The following is a 15,941-nucleotide window of genomic DNA, read 5'->3' as shown; positions in this document are numbered from 1 at the left end:
TCTGATTGAGCCCAGTTAGATAGATTAGTGGGATAGCTATCTGCTGTTTGGCATCCACTGGGTCGCAGCAGTTCTTGTCAAGACTCATCATAGGTGCGGTATGATGATGATGCAGCTAATATCCAAAAATAAAAATAAAAATAAAAAATCAACATCTTGATTGCTACTTTGAATACACTAAAGCACACATGTATTAAAAATGGCTACATCCATTTTTTTTCAATATTAGCAATGAATCAAATCAGCTAAAGCAGGGAAGTCCAACCCGGGGGCCAATCACAGCCTGCAGTCAGATTTCATGCAGCCCGAAGCTTCATTTTTATAATATATTATTTATGGCCTGCTAGGACTGTCAGACACTGTATGGCTGGAAGGTTTGGCTTTTTTGGTTGACATAATGAAGCATTTGAACCTTTAAGTACATAACTGCTGGTGTTATATATCTTTAGAGGTGACCCAAAATATTACTTTCTGAATGATTTTGTTAAAGACAAGAGCAAGTTAAGCAACTTAAATGTTACTGACTTTGCATTACTCATAATAAGTCATGTTTAAAATGAACATGATTTTCAGATTTGTATCAACTTAATGCAAACTTGCATTTGTATGTAACTGTTTTGGTTTTCATTTTTAAAATGTTAGTATTGGCCACCGGGCATCTTTACATTATCAAATTTGTCCCTCTTCAAAAGAAGTTTGGACACCCCTGCTTTAGAGCATGGCTTCCTTTAAAACTAGGTTGTACCGTTTAGCTGTGAAAATATGACAAGGGAAGGCCCACCATTTTCTCCTTTCGAAACCAAGCACAGCCCAACAAGTATACATCACCCACCAGCTCCACGCTCTCATCCAAATATGGCCTATAACAGCTATCATGCCAAACTAAAGGCTTTAAAACCTGTCCACAAACCAATGAGTGAGTTTAAACTTAATTTGTAGTGACAAACCCTCAGAGAATCAGCTGCATGTGATGTGTGTGTGTGTTTTTTTTGTCCAAATAATTGAATGTCTTTTAGGTAATTGTTGCACTGACTGTACACTAACATTACCCACCCTGAAGAGCAAAATAGAGCTAAAAGGAAAGAGGATAATAAACTTTTATTTGCCAAGTTTCCACAAACACAAATCTAAATGAATGGTAACGATGCGCTGAGCCTGCTGGATGTGTTTGCCCGCAGTCAACAAAAAAGTCTGTTAAAATCATCTTGTTACTGTGTATTATGTAGCTGTCTCCAGGTTTTCATCAAAGGTATACAGTGACAAAAAGTAACAGCTATTCAAATATTGTACTTGGGTACTATTTTAGTTTACTAGTAAAGATTATAAAATATGATGCATCATTATAGACTAAACTTCCTCACAGTGTATGAATAAAGTCATAGAATTTGTTTGACCTCGACCAACTAGGCAACAAGGGCCCGGGGGCCATTCTGCTAATATGTCTAGACTTTAGTAAAACTGAATACCGGATTGGAATAGATAATTTTGTAGCATAATGTTGCTACTTTTACTAAAATAAATAGTAAAAGTAGTACACTGAGATAAAGTCAAAACTAAAACCCAGCGCTTCCCGTAAACCATGTTTTTATGGGTGCATCACTTCATAAAATGGAACCATTAAACGGATGTAAATGTCTGCAGTGGTAAAAGACATATTTACACACTTTACTAGATACAAGAGCTATAGAGTCTCCTCTCTACTGCTCTGGGCAAAAGTAGTGCAACATTGAAAATGCCAAAGCACTGTCAGCAATATTAGTATAGTATAAGTATCACAGGTAGAAGTAGCCCACTCATGCATGCATTTTAGAATGTCATATGATATAATACTGGGTTAGTATTACTGACACAATAATGCAGAGGTTGCATTTTAATGTTGCGGCTGAGCGAGGCGGAGCTAATTTTAGCTTCTCTATTCAGCGTTGGGTAGATTATTCTATAATAATGATTCATTCTTTAATCAAATCATTGATGTATGAAGCTAATCTGAAATGTAACAAGTATCTGCAGCTGTCAGATAAAAGCAGTGCAGTAAAGAACATGATCTTTCTCTCTTAAATGGGTGGAAAAGAAGTATAAAGTACCATAAAATGGAAATATTTAAGTAAAGTGCAAGTACCTCAAAATTAACTGCCCCACTTAAATAAATGCACTCAGCTAATTTCCACCACTGGGTATTTTCTACACATTTTCTACAAATTCCTGATGTATTTAGTGTCTTTGGGAACAAGATGAAGCACCGTGGGTCTGACGGATTTTGGCACGCTCGCTTTCACGTTGTCCTTTCTAAATCAAATGAACTATGTACGATGATTCCAAACAGTTATTGGACATTTTATCATGCGTTCATAGAGCTACAGAAGAAAGCTGAATGAGAAATCGGGTTCATTGCTCTTGTAGTGATTGCTGCTGGCAGTGTAAAAACCATTTGTCTTGGTGTTGGTAGAATTTCATCGGTCTCAGTTTGGATAGGGGCCAGCACCCTCATATAAAGCTGAGTGATTGGATGGGGTAAATAGTCAAACAATTAGTCACGTCTGCCCTGTGACACCCGTTAACCCTCGGAACTCCATGCTAATGAGAGCTGTGTAATAAATTCTGTGTAGCTGACAGTGGCAAGGTGTGCTTATTAAAGTAAAAAAATGAACAGAGGCTTTTGTAATTAGATGTCGAATCAAGGCCTGTAATGACCCCCCCCTCCCCCCCTTTCTCCGAAATCAACCAATCATTCCTATTTGCTCTACTGGAGCAGATGCATTATTGTAGATAATTACAGCACAGTGACATTTAAACCTCTTTTTTTCACACCGTTGACTGCTGTAGCAGAGAAATCAAAACAACACGAGACAATGCTTCATGTTGTAATTACCTCCTTGGAAACAAAGGGAATAAATTAGTTAAACAGATACAATCCATTTTCAGTTTGTGTTCTTGACCACTGAATATGCGTTTCTTCCATGGCTTTCTTATACAGTACCTGTGTGTTTGTGTGTGTGTAAAGGCCGCTTGTGCGATCTCATGGGAAATGGCCACAAAGACATTTTAGGCAGTAAGCTAATTAAAGCGTTGCAGCAGATGGTGCAGACTTGGTTCGGACATAATGAGACGGTGAGTGGCGAGACGAACCGGACATGGCAGGACAGCTGTGAGGGGTTTGTGAGGTGACTAGAATTCAGGCATCTCCAGCCAAGAGAGTGGAATTACAACGGCACGAAAACTTTTGAGACACTTTTTAAGAAGCAACTGAACAAGGCAGTGTTTACTTCCTCCAAACGTGTGTTTGCAGAGCAACGTCTACTGGAAGTGAATTATGCCATGCCAACAGGGTGTTTTTGTCTTCTTTTTTTTGTCTCCCATCCTCAATCATTCGATCTTGGCAGGTGGATTTTGGTAAACACCAAATCCTCAACACCTGTTGCCAGAGCCTTTTCCTGTCTGCCAACTCTAACCAACCCTGCTCTAACTGACACACTCTCCCCACTGTCAGGCAAACTATGAAATAAACAACTGTGGCATTACCAAAGTGGGTGTTTTTTCCCTGGGTGTAACTGCACAACAACAACAAGAAAGCTCAAAAAAGCAGAGAATTCCTAGAGGTGCAGAAATACACAGCTCACCTCAAAAGAAATGTTCCATACTCCTATTGTGCCTCGTGTGAGAAAAAGGTCGAGACCAACGGAAGCCGGCGTTCCCAGGCGTGACGAGGTGAAGTTTGAGGATGTCAGACTGTACCTGGTGGAGAGGAAAATGGGCCGCAGCAGGAGAAGCTTTCTGACCCAGCTGGCCAGGTCGAAGGGCTTTATAGTGGAAGACATCCTCAGGTTGGAAAAAGCTTGCCATTCTTTTTTTCACTGACTAAACAAGGCTCTGCGCCTAAAAGCTTTTCTGAATGTGAAGCTCAAAAGAACACACTAACGTAGAGAGGTACAAGAGGACTGATTGTCTGGGTTTGTGTGTGTTTTTTTTCTTCTTAGGTACCAGCCAGCATGCTTTGACCTTGTAGTTGTCTTTCAAGGCCTTCGTTGTAGTGAAACAGAAGGTCTCAGTACTAATTAAAAGCCTGTTTGAGGATGGTTGTACTATCGAGCAGCCATGCCGATAATGGTCTCATGACCATGCATGTATAGTCTGTAGAAGCAGAAAAGATGGTGCAGACAATTGAATTTGAACCTGCACTGCAGGACAGAGGCTCTTGAACGCTTCTTCTGAACAAAAAAAAAAGGTCAGGCATGCATGAAAAGAGCATTTCTCTGGTGAGTTATTCAGTGCTACTTTAATTTACTTTCTCTTAAAAATATATGCATCTTTTTAAGACGTTGCGGTCCAATTAGCTAAGTAGAGAACTACTATTGCCTCATGAATGCTTACTACAAAGGGTTAGGCCATCCATCCTGTCTTCGTCACACCTTAGTGGATTTTCGCCCTGAGCCATGACTCACATTTCCTATGCAAATACGTTCAGGACAGGGAAGAAATTGGCAAACCGGGCTACATCTTGTTGACTGCGAGAAAACTAAAAACACCGGAAGAATGGTGACAGAGTAAACACAAACTTTTTTAATGAGTATGACGGAAGTTTTTTTCCGTTAAGTCGCTCTTAAGGGGAGATGTTTTGTGAGCTCGTGAGCTTGTTTCTTTGCGATGATGAATCATCTGTTGTGAGGTAATTATGGCAGCAGCATGCCTTCTTTGTTTTTTTTTTCCGTCTCTAATTGAAAGTATCTTTTAAAATCCCAAACTGTGAACACAGCAGAGGCCCTCTGCTTGACACCCGCAACGCTTCAGAGCCAGGTTCCTTTGAGGCTTGTGATACTGTTGATGTTAAAAGTCTACTTTGTTTTTTAGGGCTGGGCAACTCAAACTCAGACTTTGAGCTCCTCTGGTGAGCAGGTGTGTGTGTGTGTGTGTGTGTGTGTGTTTCTCTGTTTCTATCTTTGCAAGAATCAATTTGATTTGCACACAGTAAATGCTGTTTTTCCAAATTTAAGTTCCCTTAAAGTAAAAAAAAAGAAGGTTGAAGTTAGCTTGTGATTTAGTTCAATAAAGGGTCCTCACGGGTATAATATAACCAACATGTGTGTGTGTGTGTGTGTTTGTGTCTAAATGTGTGCGTGTCTAAGTGTGCATGCCAGCCGTGCGCCAGCTTGGGCATGGCAGTATTCCCAGAAACACAGCTTGAGCGCTCCTACGGTTACACTTGGCTTGATACAATTGTTTGAAACCAACGACAGGAAGTAGAGCGTGCTTGCCTCAAACTGACATTATTTCTGAAAGCCGACAAAACTGATATCAGCTGCTGTTTGATAGCAGCACCTCCCATCTTCCACCACTTATAGGCACACTGCCTTGAGCATATGGTCACATACACTGTGTGGATTCCTCTGTGTATAAAGGAATGTGTTCGCACACACACACACACACACACACACACAAACACACACACACATACACCACTCTCCCCTTGTCCCAATTTCATGTCTGATGCACATGAACATGGATCCAAGTATCGACATGTTTGTCCTGGCTGATTGATGAGCGGCAATAAATGCTCTTTCACGAATGACCGCGGTGCCTTTAAGTTGGATATTCGACAGACGCTCCCTGTGGATCCAGTTTCACCCAGTGTTGGCAGACAGTTAGCACATCTCATCTCCTCATAGGGACCATCAGTAAATTACTGTTTAAAAAAATAAATACCAATGTTTGATACATTTAACATTTTTAGATAAAATAATGCCATTTTCTTAAAAAGCTTCTATGTAATGTGACTGTTACTGACTCTATATGTATATCCAAATTATAACAACACAGGCAAAATGAGACACGCCTCATATTTTTGGATTACTCAGAAAACAGAAGAGAAGAAGAAGAAGATGTTGCTAGCATATTTTATTTTTACAGGTACTTGAAGGTGGCTACAGAATCAGTCCATCTCCATAAGCCTCCATGTTAGAATGCCCAGCCTCACAGCACAAATAAACATGTTTACAGCCTGGTACAAAACTGCCTCAGACATCTCAGACAAGTGTAACGAGGCTGAATTTTTATATAACTCCCATGTTGAAATAATATTGGGAATAAATAAATAAGATTGGGACAGTCAGAGCCACCACATTCTGACCTTCACAGTGACTCTTCATGAAACCAGCACAGAGACTATGTCCATGTTTCATACAGTCAATGACTGTAACTAGCTAGTTAAGCAAAGCATTATGGTAAGGTAAAGAGATCTTAAATATGGCTATGTCAGTACCCTCACTGTTGATGATCCATGTAGTCAAGAAGTAGTTTTGTTCTTGGTTTGTATTGTGGAGATCCCAGTCTTAGTCCTATAATAGGATACAAGTAAGATCAGACTGTTCTGTGCCTGACCCTGTTAGTTGCCTAGCCTAAGGTTTTGCATAGTGTATGTGATGCTTTATTGTAATAAACATGTAACCTCATAAAATAATGTAGTATATAATGCCACTGGACATAATTACTACTGTAGCTTGCTGGACATGGTAACATTTGCAGTTGCACAGTTCTTCGTTCATCTTACACTTTTGCTCTTGTATTTGTTTTGGAAAATATAAAAATCATCCAGTCACATCATCCAAACTCAAACTCTGTACACACAGACTATCTATATTACTACAGCTCCATTTCACACCACCTCAGCATGTGGGGAAATCTAAAACTTGACAGGTCTGCCTTGCCCTTGCCATATCAAGCTGTGATTGGACAATCCCTGCTCAGTAAGGGGTTGGGTTTAGCAAATGGCCACTTCCTGATGTTGTTTATCTGTGATGTGACATGGTTGGCGAAGTGTGGAAACAGTGCTTCTTGAGCATGTTTAATAATAATTTATGGCAGCTTAATTTAGATGTTTACTTCCTATGATTTATTTACTACTTGCATTGATCGTGTACGTCTCAGTGAAGATGTCTCACGGGAGAAGCTGTAAAAGGCAAACAGATGAAGCCTTTGCCATGGTGTAAAAATCTGTTATATATTGACATACTCCATCTTTGATCTGCCTGTTGATGTTCACTGCAAGGAATAGGAAGGTTGCTGCTGACATGAACAGGGGCAGAGAGACTACTCGAGAGAATTCTCCATATCAAAGCCCATTGACTTTAGCCTGTCCTTGTGTCTGGGCTCAGTCCCACTGATTGGATGGAGTACAATCTGGTGCTGGGCTTGCATTCTCACTCATTTGCATGTCAATCTGCTGTTTTACATTCTGTGCTGCTTCACATAAGATAAGTATCCAAATTGAGGGGCTGGATTATATCTAGGTAAACATGTCATGAAGGGGAGAGTGTTTTTTTCTTTCTTTCTATGATCTTCAGTCTCCCAACATAGCAACTCATCCCAAGAGCCAAATCTCTATTACAGTGGTTAGAAAACTGTTCACAGCAAGTGAATTTAAGCATTTGGTGATAATAGCTGTCTCCCTCAGATAGCTCAAATCTGTATGTTTGAGTGGCTCCTTATCCATGTCTTTGTGCTGGGAAGGATTTTTTCTTTTTTTAAAACATAGACCATCGGTGGCCGGACTGCTATGCTGAGCAGATAGAGGATTAGTTTCGCCAGTGATCTGGCCAATTAACCATAGCCTGAGCTCTGCTGGGACATGTCTTAAGGAGTCTTTTCACCAATTTACCCACGCCAGGAGAGAGGAAGAGGAGGAGCGTGCTGAGGGTAATTATGCACGGCTGAGCGCCCTGATTGGGTATGGTAGTTAGACTCAGTGGCAGGAAGCAGAGGGGAGGAGGCCATGATAAAAAGTCTGTTCACAAAGTCTCGGCGGGGCTGTAGGAGGCACTGGTTGAATGAATTCGGCTATCAAGCAGTGCAGGGAGGCACTGAAGGTCTGTGCTGATTGTTGTTCACCCAGTGTTGATCCCCAAATAGCACAAATAAGACCACGATGCTGAGATCTGATCTGCATTCAAAAAAGCTTCACTTAAGCCTCTGTACTCTCTAAAGGATGCTGCCTTTATTTCTTTAAAACCAAACAGTGAAAGAAGCCTTTTAGACAATTCAAGGTGTCATGGAATCAGACTAATTCATAAACATGGTATCACGGCTGTAGATCAAGGCCAAAGCCTGAGCAATTTGGCTGTACATGAACGTAGTATTAATTTCTTTCTCATGAGGAGCTGCATTGCAGGTCACACTGCCCTGTTGAATCTAATTAGTTTTGCGTTGATTTTCTAATCAAAGATTTTATGTTATTTGAATAAAGAATGCTCGAGAGAAGTACTTGTATACTTAAAACAAAGTGTTCTGGCTCTTTAAAGCAGCTCTTATGAATATTTTTTATTAACATCACATGATCACATGATGACTTGAATGTGGAGGGATGCTCAGTAATGATGTTACCTCTCACTGGTCTCACATTGTGATCTCTGAGAAAGGCACATCTAGCAGCTAAAGAGTCGGAGTTATTAGATGAGCAGAAACAAATGAAAGCCAGTGTTACTCCATACGTAGTTGGACATGTAAATAAAAATCTCCCTGCCAACAAGTTTCTCAACTTAGAAGGTGTATTCACAGCTTTATACTACTGTGAATATTTTTTTATATTTGCCATATTTATACTGTTTTTAATTTAATTTATAAATTTTCTTTTAGATCTTTTTAAATTATATTTTATATTTTATGTTTATTGCTGTTTGCACCAATTCTCTACTTGAGTGCCAACACCAAGTGCCCAATAAAATCAGTTGTTGCAAGTTTAAAGTTGATATTTTTTTATGTTGCCCTGAATATTTTTTATAATATTCTATATTTTATACTGAATTTTAATTCAGTATTTTTGTATTTTTAAAGGTCCAGTGCATTAGATATGGAATCCTATTGGTAGAATATAGCAGAAATGGAATAGTAACATTCATGAATGTTTTCATAGGTGTATAATCACCTGCCCATTTGTCATGAAAGAATTTGTCATGGTTTTGGTTTCCTGTTTTATTTTGTGATTATCTTCGTGTCTATGGATGTTGTTGTGTTTGGCATATGGCAGAAATGGAATGATAATATTCATAACTATGTTTTTATTAGTGTACAACCACCTGGAAATAAGAACTTGTCGTGGTTTTGGGTTTCTTGTTCAGCATTTCCTGTTTTATTTTGTAATTCTCCTCTGTCTATAACCCTTCTTCCTGTTGTTGCGTTTTCCCCGTCTGGTTCACCCTGATTAGTCTCACCTGTCCGTGATTAGTCTCACTCTTACTCGTGCCTTCACTTGTGGATTTAGTCCGTGTGTTCCTTGGTTTCAGTGTCAGTTTGTCGTTGTAGTATGTGTCAAGCGTACAGCCCTGTGTTTTGCTGATATGTTTTCTGGACCTTGTCTTTTCATTTGGACTTTTTGACCCTAGCCTGCCTCACCATCGTGTAAGTCTTTTGATTTCTGTTAATTATTGTCTATTAAATTATTTATGGACCTCGTAAGTTCTGCCACCTGTAGTGTCTGCATTTGGGCCTTTCCTCTTGAGTTACCTTGCCTGTACAAACGTGACCTTGTTACCTTAGAATGAGCCCTTTATATCCACAGAGGGAGCTGTCCTCTTCCGTGATGTTTCTACAGCCCTAACAAACAAACCAAACACTCTATCTAGATGGGGCTTTTCGCTTGTTTTGTGGACACTGTAGGTTCTCCTGCAGGGTTATAGGATGGGGTATTCAGTAGATGTCAAAATCCTACACACTTTAAAGTGAGGTGCAAGAATGTCATTGTATAGATTCCTGTGGTCCCTATATAGATGCTTGAAACTTGAATGGGCTCACACTGAGCTTTGACAGAATGTAATAATGCTAAAACTGACCGGTGAACCTTCTGACAGCTTTTTTTTCTTCTCCCTATGCAGCGACGCTGTGACTCATGTGGTGTCAGAGGAAAGCCAGGCTTCATCCCTGTGGAAGTGGCTAAAGGAGAGTGCCCCGAAGAATCTACCTAACATGCATGTGTTGGACATCAGCTGGTTCACCGACAGCATGAAAGAGGGCAGACCTGTTGCTGTGGAGACCAGGCACCTTATTCCGGTTTGTGCATGTCACACATCAGCCAGAAATAGTGAGATGGCATATAGGATAGCACTAGGAACCAAACAGGAAGTTTTTCATTGAGTGTGTTACCACAAAATGATATGTGAGGAAACGCACAGTCATTTACTCTTTAATGCATATTGTGAATGGATTTCTACTATGTCTAGGTATGTAGTGAGCTTCTTCCTCTCCCTGCAAATCTATAATGTCAGCCCCTGACAGGGAGCTCTTACAAAGAGGACATATCTAACTTGCATCTGCCTCATTTCATATTACTACACTTCACCTCGCTGAAAGCAACAGAAACATCCCCCATATTGCGTGGGAGTGCCAAATAAACCCATCAGCTGGACGTCAGGGCTGAGAGCAGTCCACTAACTGAAACACACATATTTCCCCTCGCGGATGGCACTGCGAGAGCTTGGCAGCATATGGATCCAAAATAAAGAAATATGTTGTCTCCTGTTCCTCCCACTCACAAGGGAAAAACACTCAACTCCTGAAGTCCAGACAGATTGCCAAGCTCCATCTAGGTTTCCTCTTGCCCGCCTGTGACGGCGTTGCGTTGACGATGACATTCGTCGTGTTTGTGACCCCCCCCCCCACCAAACTGCTTTTGTCTCGTTCTTGCATTGTTCTTGAGTGTGGCACATCAGCTTCTAGTCGGCTGCATCATTAAGTGACAAGGCTAATGATGCCATGCTGACATTTATTGACCCATCTTCCCAGGTAACCACATGCCAGTTTCTCTTCTTGTTTTGTATTTTGCAATTCCTCTCTGAAGTGAACGAGGTAACGCATGGTGGCATTTATGTGCGCGGCGCTTCCAGTAGATTGTTTTTATGAGTCATAAATCCATTTAAGGAGCTACCATGTTGGGATAAAATATTCCCCAAACAGGCTACTTCTTAGGCACTTTGCCTGCGGTTCTTCTTGATAGTCTGGAAATGCAATGTGTTTTACTATCATAAATATTCTACGGCAAGTCAGGGAGGAATTTTAAGTATTAAGCCCATCGAAGTGTAATATTTGTATTTATAATGTAACATTGCTTCCTGGCTGGCAGAAAGGCTGTTTAGCCTGTTTAAGTGGAGAGGTAGGAAGACGTAAGAATACGCTGCTTGAAAGGAACAAAAATAGAAATGATTGCCAGAGATTCAGCGTTTGTATCTGGCTTATGAACATGTGTCTGGCTTTGCTCTTCTGCAAGGAGACAGGTGGCCCGAGTGTCTGAGGAGGATGTCTGCTGTGTAGGTGCGTGGGAGCAGGGGCAAGCAGACTCCCTTAAGAGATGGAACCTCTGCGACCCGTGTCCTGCTCAGTGGCCCGCGAGGATTTGACTGACCTACCTGAGTGCTCTTCTCCGCCTGTGTGACAGGCATTGACACAAAGGCAGGAAAGAGGTCTGGTACGGTTTAGAGGAGGGTGTAGGAGTGGACGAGGCCCTGCAACTCTTCCTGTTACCTCTACATCTCAGCAGATGGTGTGTGGAGAAATGAAGCTGCTGTGTTTAGACTGCGCGCATTAGCTTAGTTACATCTAAGCCATACAGCAAAGGTGGAGAGGACACTGGAGAGAAGGCCAGGAGGGGATACGCTGTCGCCAAGATCAGTCTGAAAGCTTTAACTTCCACAGAGTCATAGACCTGTATAATAACCAAACCCAGATGGGGAAAACCAACCTCTGCATGCTGATGCACAGACGCTGTCTCCATGGACCCACAATCCCATATTGGATTAAACAAACTGCAGCTGAGGTGGAAAAGTGATGGAGAACCCCCTGTTGTATTTAGAGGGAGTGCAGTTAAGGAGTTTCTGAGACAGTTTTACTTTTGATTGGCAGAAAAATTGTGCCGTGAAATATATTCAAAGTTATGCTTTTTTTTTTTTTTTTTTGGAGAACAGGAAAGGCTCCTGGCAGAGAATAAATGATGAACATTTTTTGAATCCCTTACTGATTGATTCAGCCCAGCAGTGTGCGAGGTGCTAGCTCTTTTCATTATCTTTTTGAGACACCCCTGTTCAGTCTGCAGCATCGGCCCCAGTCAACACTGTGTTGTGACAATCGCTCCATCTTCCTCTCACTCGTCTTCCTCCCCTCTCTGTGTCATTCTTACACCCAGTCCATGGGTAATTTTATGGACACCGTGTTCCCTTTTGTGATGTCTAATTGTCTGCAAGAATATTAATATTGCATTGGAAATCCTTTTTAACACATATATTACAAATGGGGAACCATTTCTTCATAGAATGAAAAGGCAATTTACAGGAGGCAAATTGGATGATGGCAAGCAGATTCGTAATGCCATGGGTTAGGTAGCGTAATGGATTTGGATGCCACCAGACTGTGAGATGAGTGTCATTAGCCTGTTGCCCTGGAGACACACAGTCATAAAAATAACTTCTCCAAGGCAAATGGTTACATTTTTATGTAATTCAATTTGAACTCTTGGCTCTGTGCTAGTCTTAGCCTTACACAATTACACATTTATGCGGTCAACAATTTACAAGAGCTCCGAAATGAAGGCGATATATGACTGCATGTGTGTATGTGTTCATAGGTCTCATGGTTATTTTTGTACACAGGACTCATTGCCCACATTGCCAGGAGGTTCTACACCCACTGCTGTGGCCACCGTTTCTCAATATGCCTGCCAGAGACGGACAACCACAGAAAACAATAACAAGATTATCACAGTAAGCTAACCTCACTCTGGACACAACTGCTCTTTTACCCACCAGAGGCTGTCGCCTCTGTCTGACTTTGCAATGTAAAAAGCCCCGTAATCTGTTCTGCTCTAATTGGATGGCTGGCTTGCTTCACTCACCAGTGCTCTGACACAGCTCCTCTCAAAATACATTAACCTGCAAATGAGTAGCATCTGCAGCTGCGGCACGTTGGAGGTGCAACAGCTGACATGCCCGCGATCCCTGGCACGGGGGGCTGGCATGGACACGCCCTGAGGCGCCGCGCGCTACGCCAAGATGGGCGACGGACGTGACACTCCTCACAAGCAATGATGGATCTGTCCCTCTGCCATCTGGTGGCCAGTGTGGGAGGGAGGAGGTGGGGTGGGGTGGTGGGCTGAGGAAGGGGACGCTAAGGTTCCCACACAGAATGGGGAAGTAGTTCATCGGTTGATTGGCTTAGGTGTTGATGAGTGCGAGGAGGAAAAGGGAAATGATGATGCATGAAGGCAAAGTAGCTGCAGGTGCAGAGTGAGAAACAAGTTAGAAAATAGGAACTAGGCAGTGCGAACATGCAGACCATGTTTTAACCAAGCAAACAACAAACCACTGTGCAAGTAAGTATGGTGGGTAGTGCTGAGAAGATTCGTTGAGCTAGATAAATGAAACATTTGATCATTTATTATTAAGGGCAAGCAGCAATCCCAAACCGTGTTTTTTTTCCAGCTCTTTTTTTTTCTTTTTTTTTGTATCATTGTAAATGGAATATTTTAGAGTTTTGGACTGATCGTTGGGGGGAAAAAAGCAATCTGAAAACATGGCTTTTGGCTGTGGAAAAATGATGATGGACATTTTTTTTTTTAAAGACAAACAATTAATCTAGATAATAATTAATCGTGCAATAATTGGCAGATTAATTCACAGTAAAAACAATAATTGCAGTAATTAAGGTTTAACAGCACCGCTGTGACCTAATGTAACATTCACAAAAAAAGAAGAAAAGGAGAATACATGTGAAGACTCTTCAGTATTGATGTTCTCTCGCTCACTTTTCTTTCTGTGATCCTTCCAGAGGCGCTGTCTTGATGCCATATTTGGCACAGAATATGAAATCGGATGTCTGAGATGTGCAATATCACCGTGAAGTTACTGGCAAACCTTTGTGTGTGGGAGCATGGAGACCTGCTGATGAGTTTGTGTAAGACCTATTAAGCACACAGCTTACTGAGGGCCTGTGTGGCATCTGTTTCATAATGACTTTTACCTCACGGTGACGGTAAACGTACACAACAGATGCACACACGTGTACTGGAATTCACATGGACAGACATGCAGCGAAGTGCACACCCACACACGTCTCACCTGGGGAGGGCTGCTGTTCAATTTCTTATCCCCTGTTTCTTTCCACAGCATTAACTCCATAATTAGCAATCCCGCTCAATTTCTCTATCCCCATGATTAACTCATTATCCCCACATAAAGCCACATCAAAGAAGACTTTCTGATTACAGCGAAAGGTTGTTCTAGCTGTGGTCTTCAGAAAGCCACAGGTAAAACGCTCCACACAAGCAGATAAAACGCAATTACTTGAAATATTTTAGTCAGACAGAAGTAATAAAAAACGAACAGTGTTGCCTTGCCCTTTGACTGTAAGCCGAGACTCATTTAGAAATGCGCAAACCACTAGACACAGGATATGATCTACTGTGTACAATACAGTGCAATGCAGTGCTAATGAGGGGCATGGTATTGATCCAGTATGGTAAAGCTATCCTTGATCCATCCTGCTGTCTGCTTGATTGCGATGCACAGTAATGACATAAGCCCTGTGAAAACATGTCTCTTGCAAAAGCTTCTGAAAGGACTTATTTATTTATTTTCAATGTAATGTTTCTCTTTGCATTAATATATGTGCTGATAATGAAATCTCAGATTTAACGCTGTAGATACACTGCAGTTATACTGGCATTAGTTTGTCGGTGTCCTTGCTGTCAAGGCATGTCACAGTGCTGGAAAAACACCAGATATAGATTATTGCTGCTCCCTCGTGTTGTCAATAACACATGCTTGAAAAGTTCATTTTGACTCATTAGCAAATCAGGCGGCAGTTGACAGCATTGTATTGATGAGCGGGGTGAGAGGAGAAACGTGTCTTAAGGCGGTGGTGAAATGAGAGAAACTGAGAATTTCAAACTAAAGAAATGTCACAACTTTCAACAACAAAACGGATGTTTATTTGCTGTAGTGCCTCACAACAAAAGCGTACTGTTTACCACCTTCACGACAAAGTGATGTTCAGTTGTTGTTGTGGAGCTGCTCCTTTCTCTCTGACTCCTTTCAGGCTGCTCCTCTCTTTCAAACACCCAATAGTACACAGTCCACCATTTGGCCAAGCAATATGTTTTTGGTACAAGCACTGCTGAGTATCATGGCTAGTCAGTGCTACTGTCACCTAGCAACCACAACCATATCATCAAGTGACATCCTGAGGGTTTTTTTTCATTATTTATTTGGCTATCTTTATATTAGATTCACAGAAAGAAAGCCATCGCCATGACATTTGCACTTGACTCGTGAAATCTCTGCTATTGAAATGCTTCACAATTGTTTGATATTTATATAATTTCAAGAAGCTTTGTACAATACACAACATGTGTACCGACTGATGAATCTAAAAACAACGTGATCTCAGATCAAGAGTCTCGTAGCTTTAAAGCCTTTACCTGGACAATATGAGTTTGGAAGACTTTGCTGACCCCTAGAGGAAGTGTTGTTTGTCTCTAATGCTGACTGCGGAGTGAATAGGTGTGCGAGATAAGGTCGAGGCTTGCCTCGAAAGTAGATGAGAGTATCTGATTGAAGGTATCAAAAACCAACCTGAAGTTAAACAGCTTTGAGCTAGCGTGACTCAAGTAGCATTCATTGCTGCTGATGAAGTGAATTCAAGAGAATTCCCACTATTACTGTATGAAGATGGACATAAATGTACAACTATAAGACAGTTTCCTGACTGATCACTTTATTTGTGGAAGAAATATTTGACACAGTTATCACTGCTTACCTAAAGATATAGAAAAACAAGACAGAAGAAATACAAGAAATAAATGAATGCATAAGACTTTAAACGGTGGCAGCAGTAATCGCAACCATGGAAAAAGTGCCAAACAATATTGAATAATTACTTATGCTAATCACTTGCTCTCGTGCGTCTGTCTTCCC

General features: G+C 41.2%; 1 protein-coding gene across 1 annotated transcript in view; it reads left to right on the top strand.

Moving 5' to 3' along the window:
• Window positions 1-9,189: 9,189 nt before the first annotated feature.
• Window positions 9,190-15,941, top strand: part of dntt (deoxynucleotidyltransferase, terminal) — a 70,474-nt gene continuing 63,722 nt past the window's right edge. The window contains exons 1-3 of the mRNA XM_027275956.1: window positions 9,190-9,384; window positions 9,858-10,032; window positions 12,621-12,731. Of these exons, the coding sequence (XP_027131757.1) occupies window positions 9,949-10,032; window positions 12,621-12,731 (195 nt within the window). The 5' untranslated portion in view covers window positions 9,190-9,384; window positions 9,858-9,948. The remainder of the gene's footprint in view (window positions 9,385-9,857; window positions 10,033-12,620; window positions 12,732-15,941) is intronic.

This window comes from Larimichthys crocea, chromosome III (assembly GCF_000972845.2).
Source record: "Larimichthys crocea isolate SSNF chromosome III, L_crocea_2.0, whole genome shotgun sequence".
Taxonomy (NCBI): domain Eukaryota; kingdom Metazoa; phylum Chordata; class Actinopteri; family Sciaenidae; genus Larimichthys; species Larimichthys crocea.
Note: the sequence above shows the minus strand (reverse complement) of the source record. Positions and strands in the feature narration are given on the sequence as shown.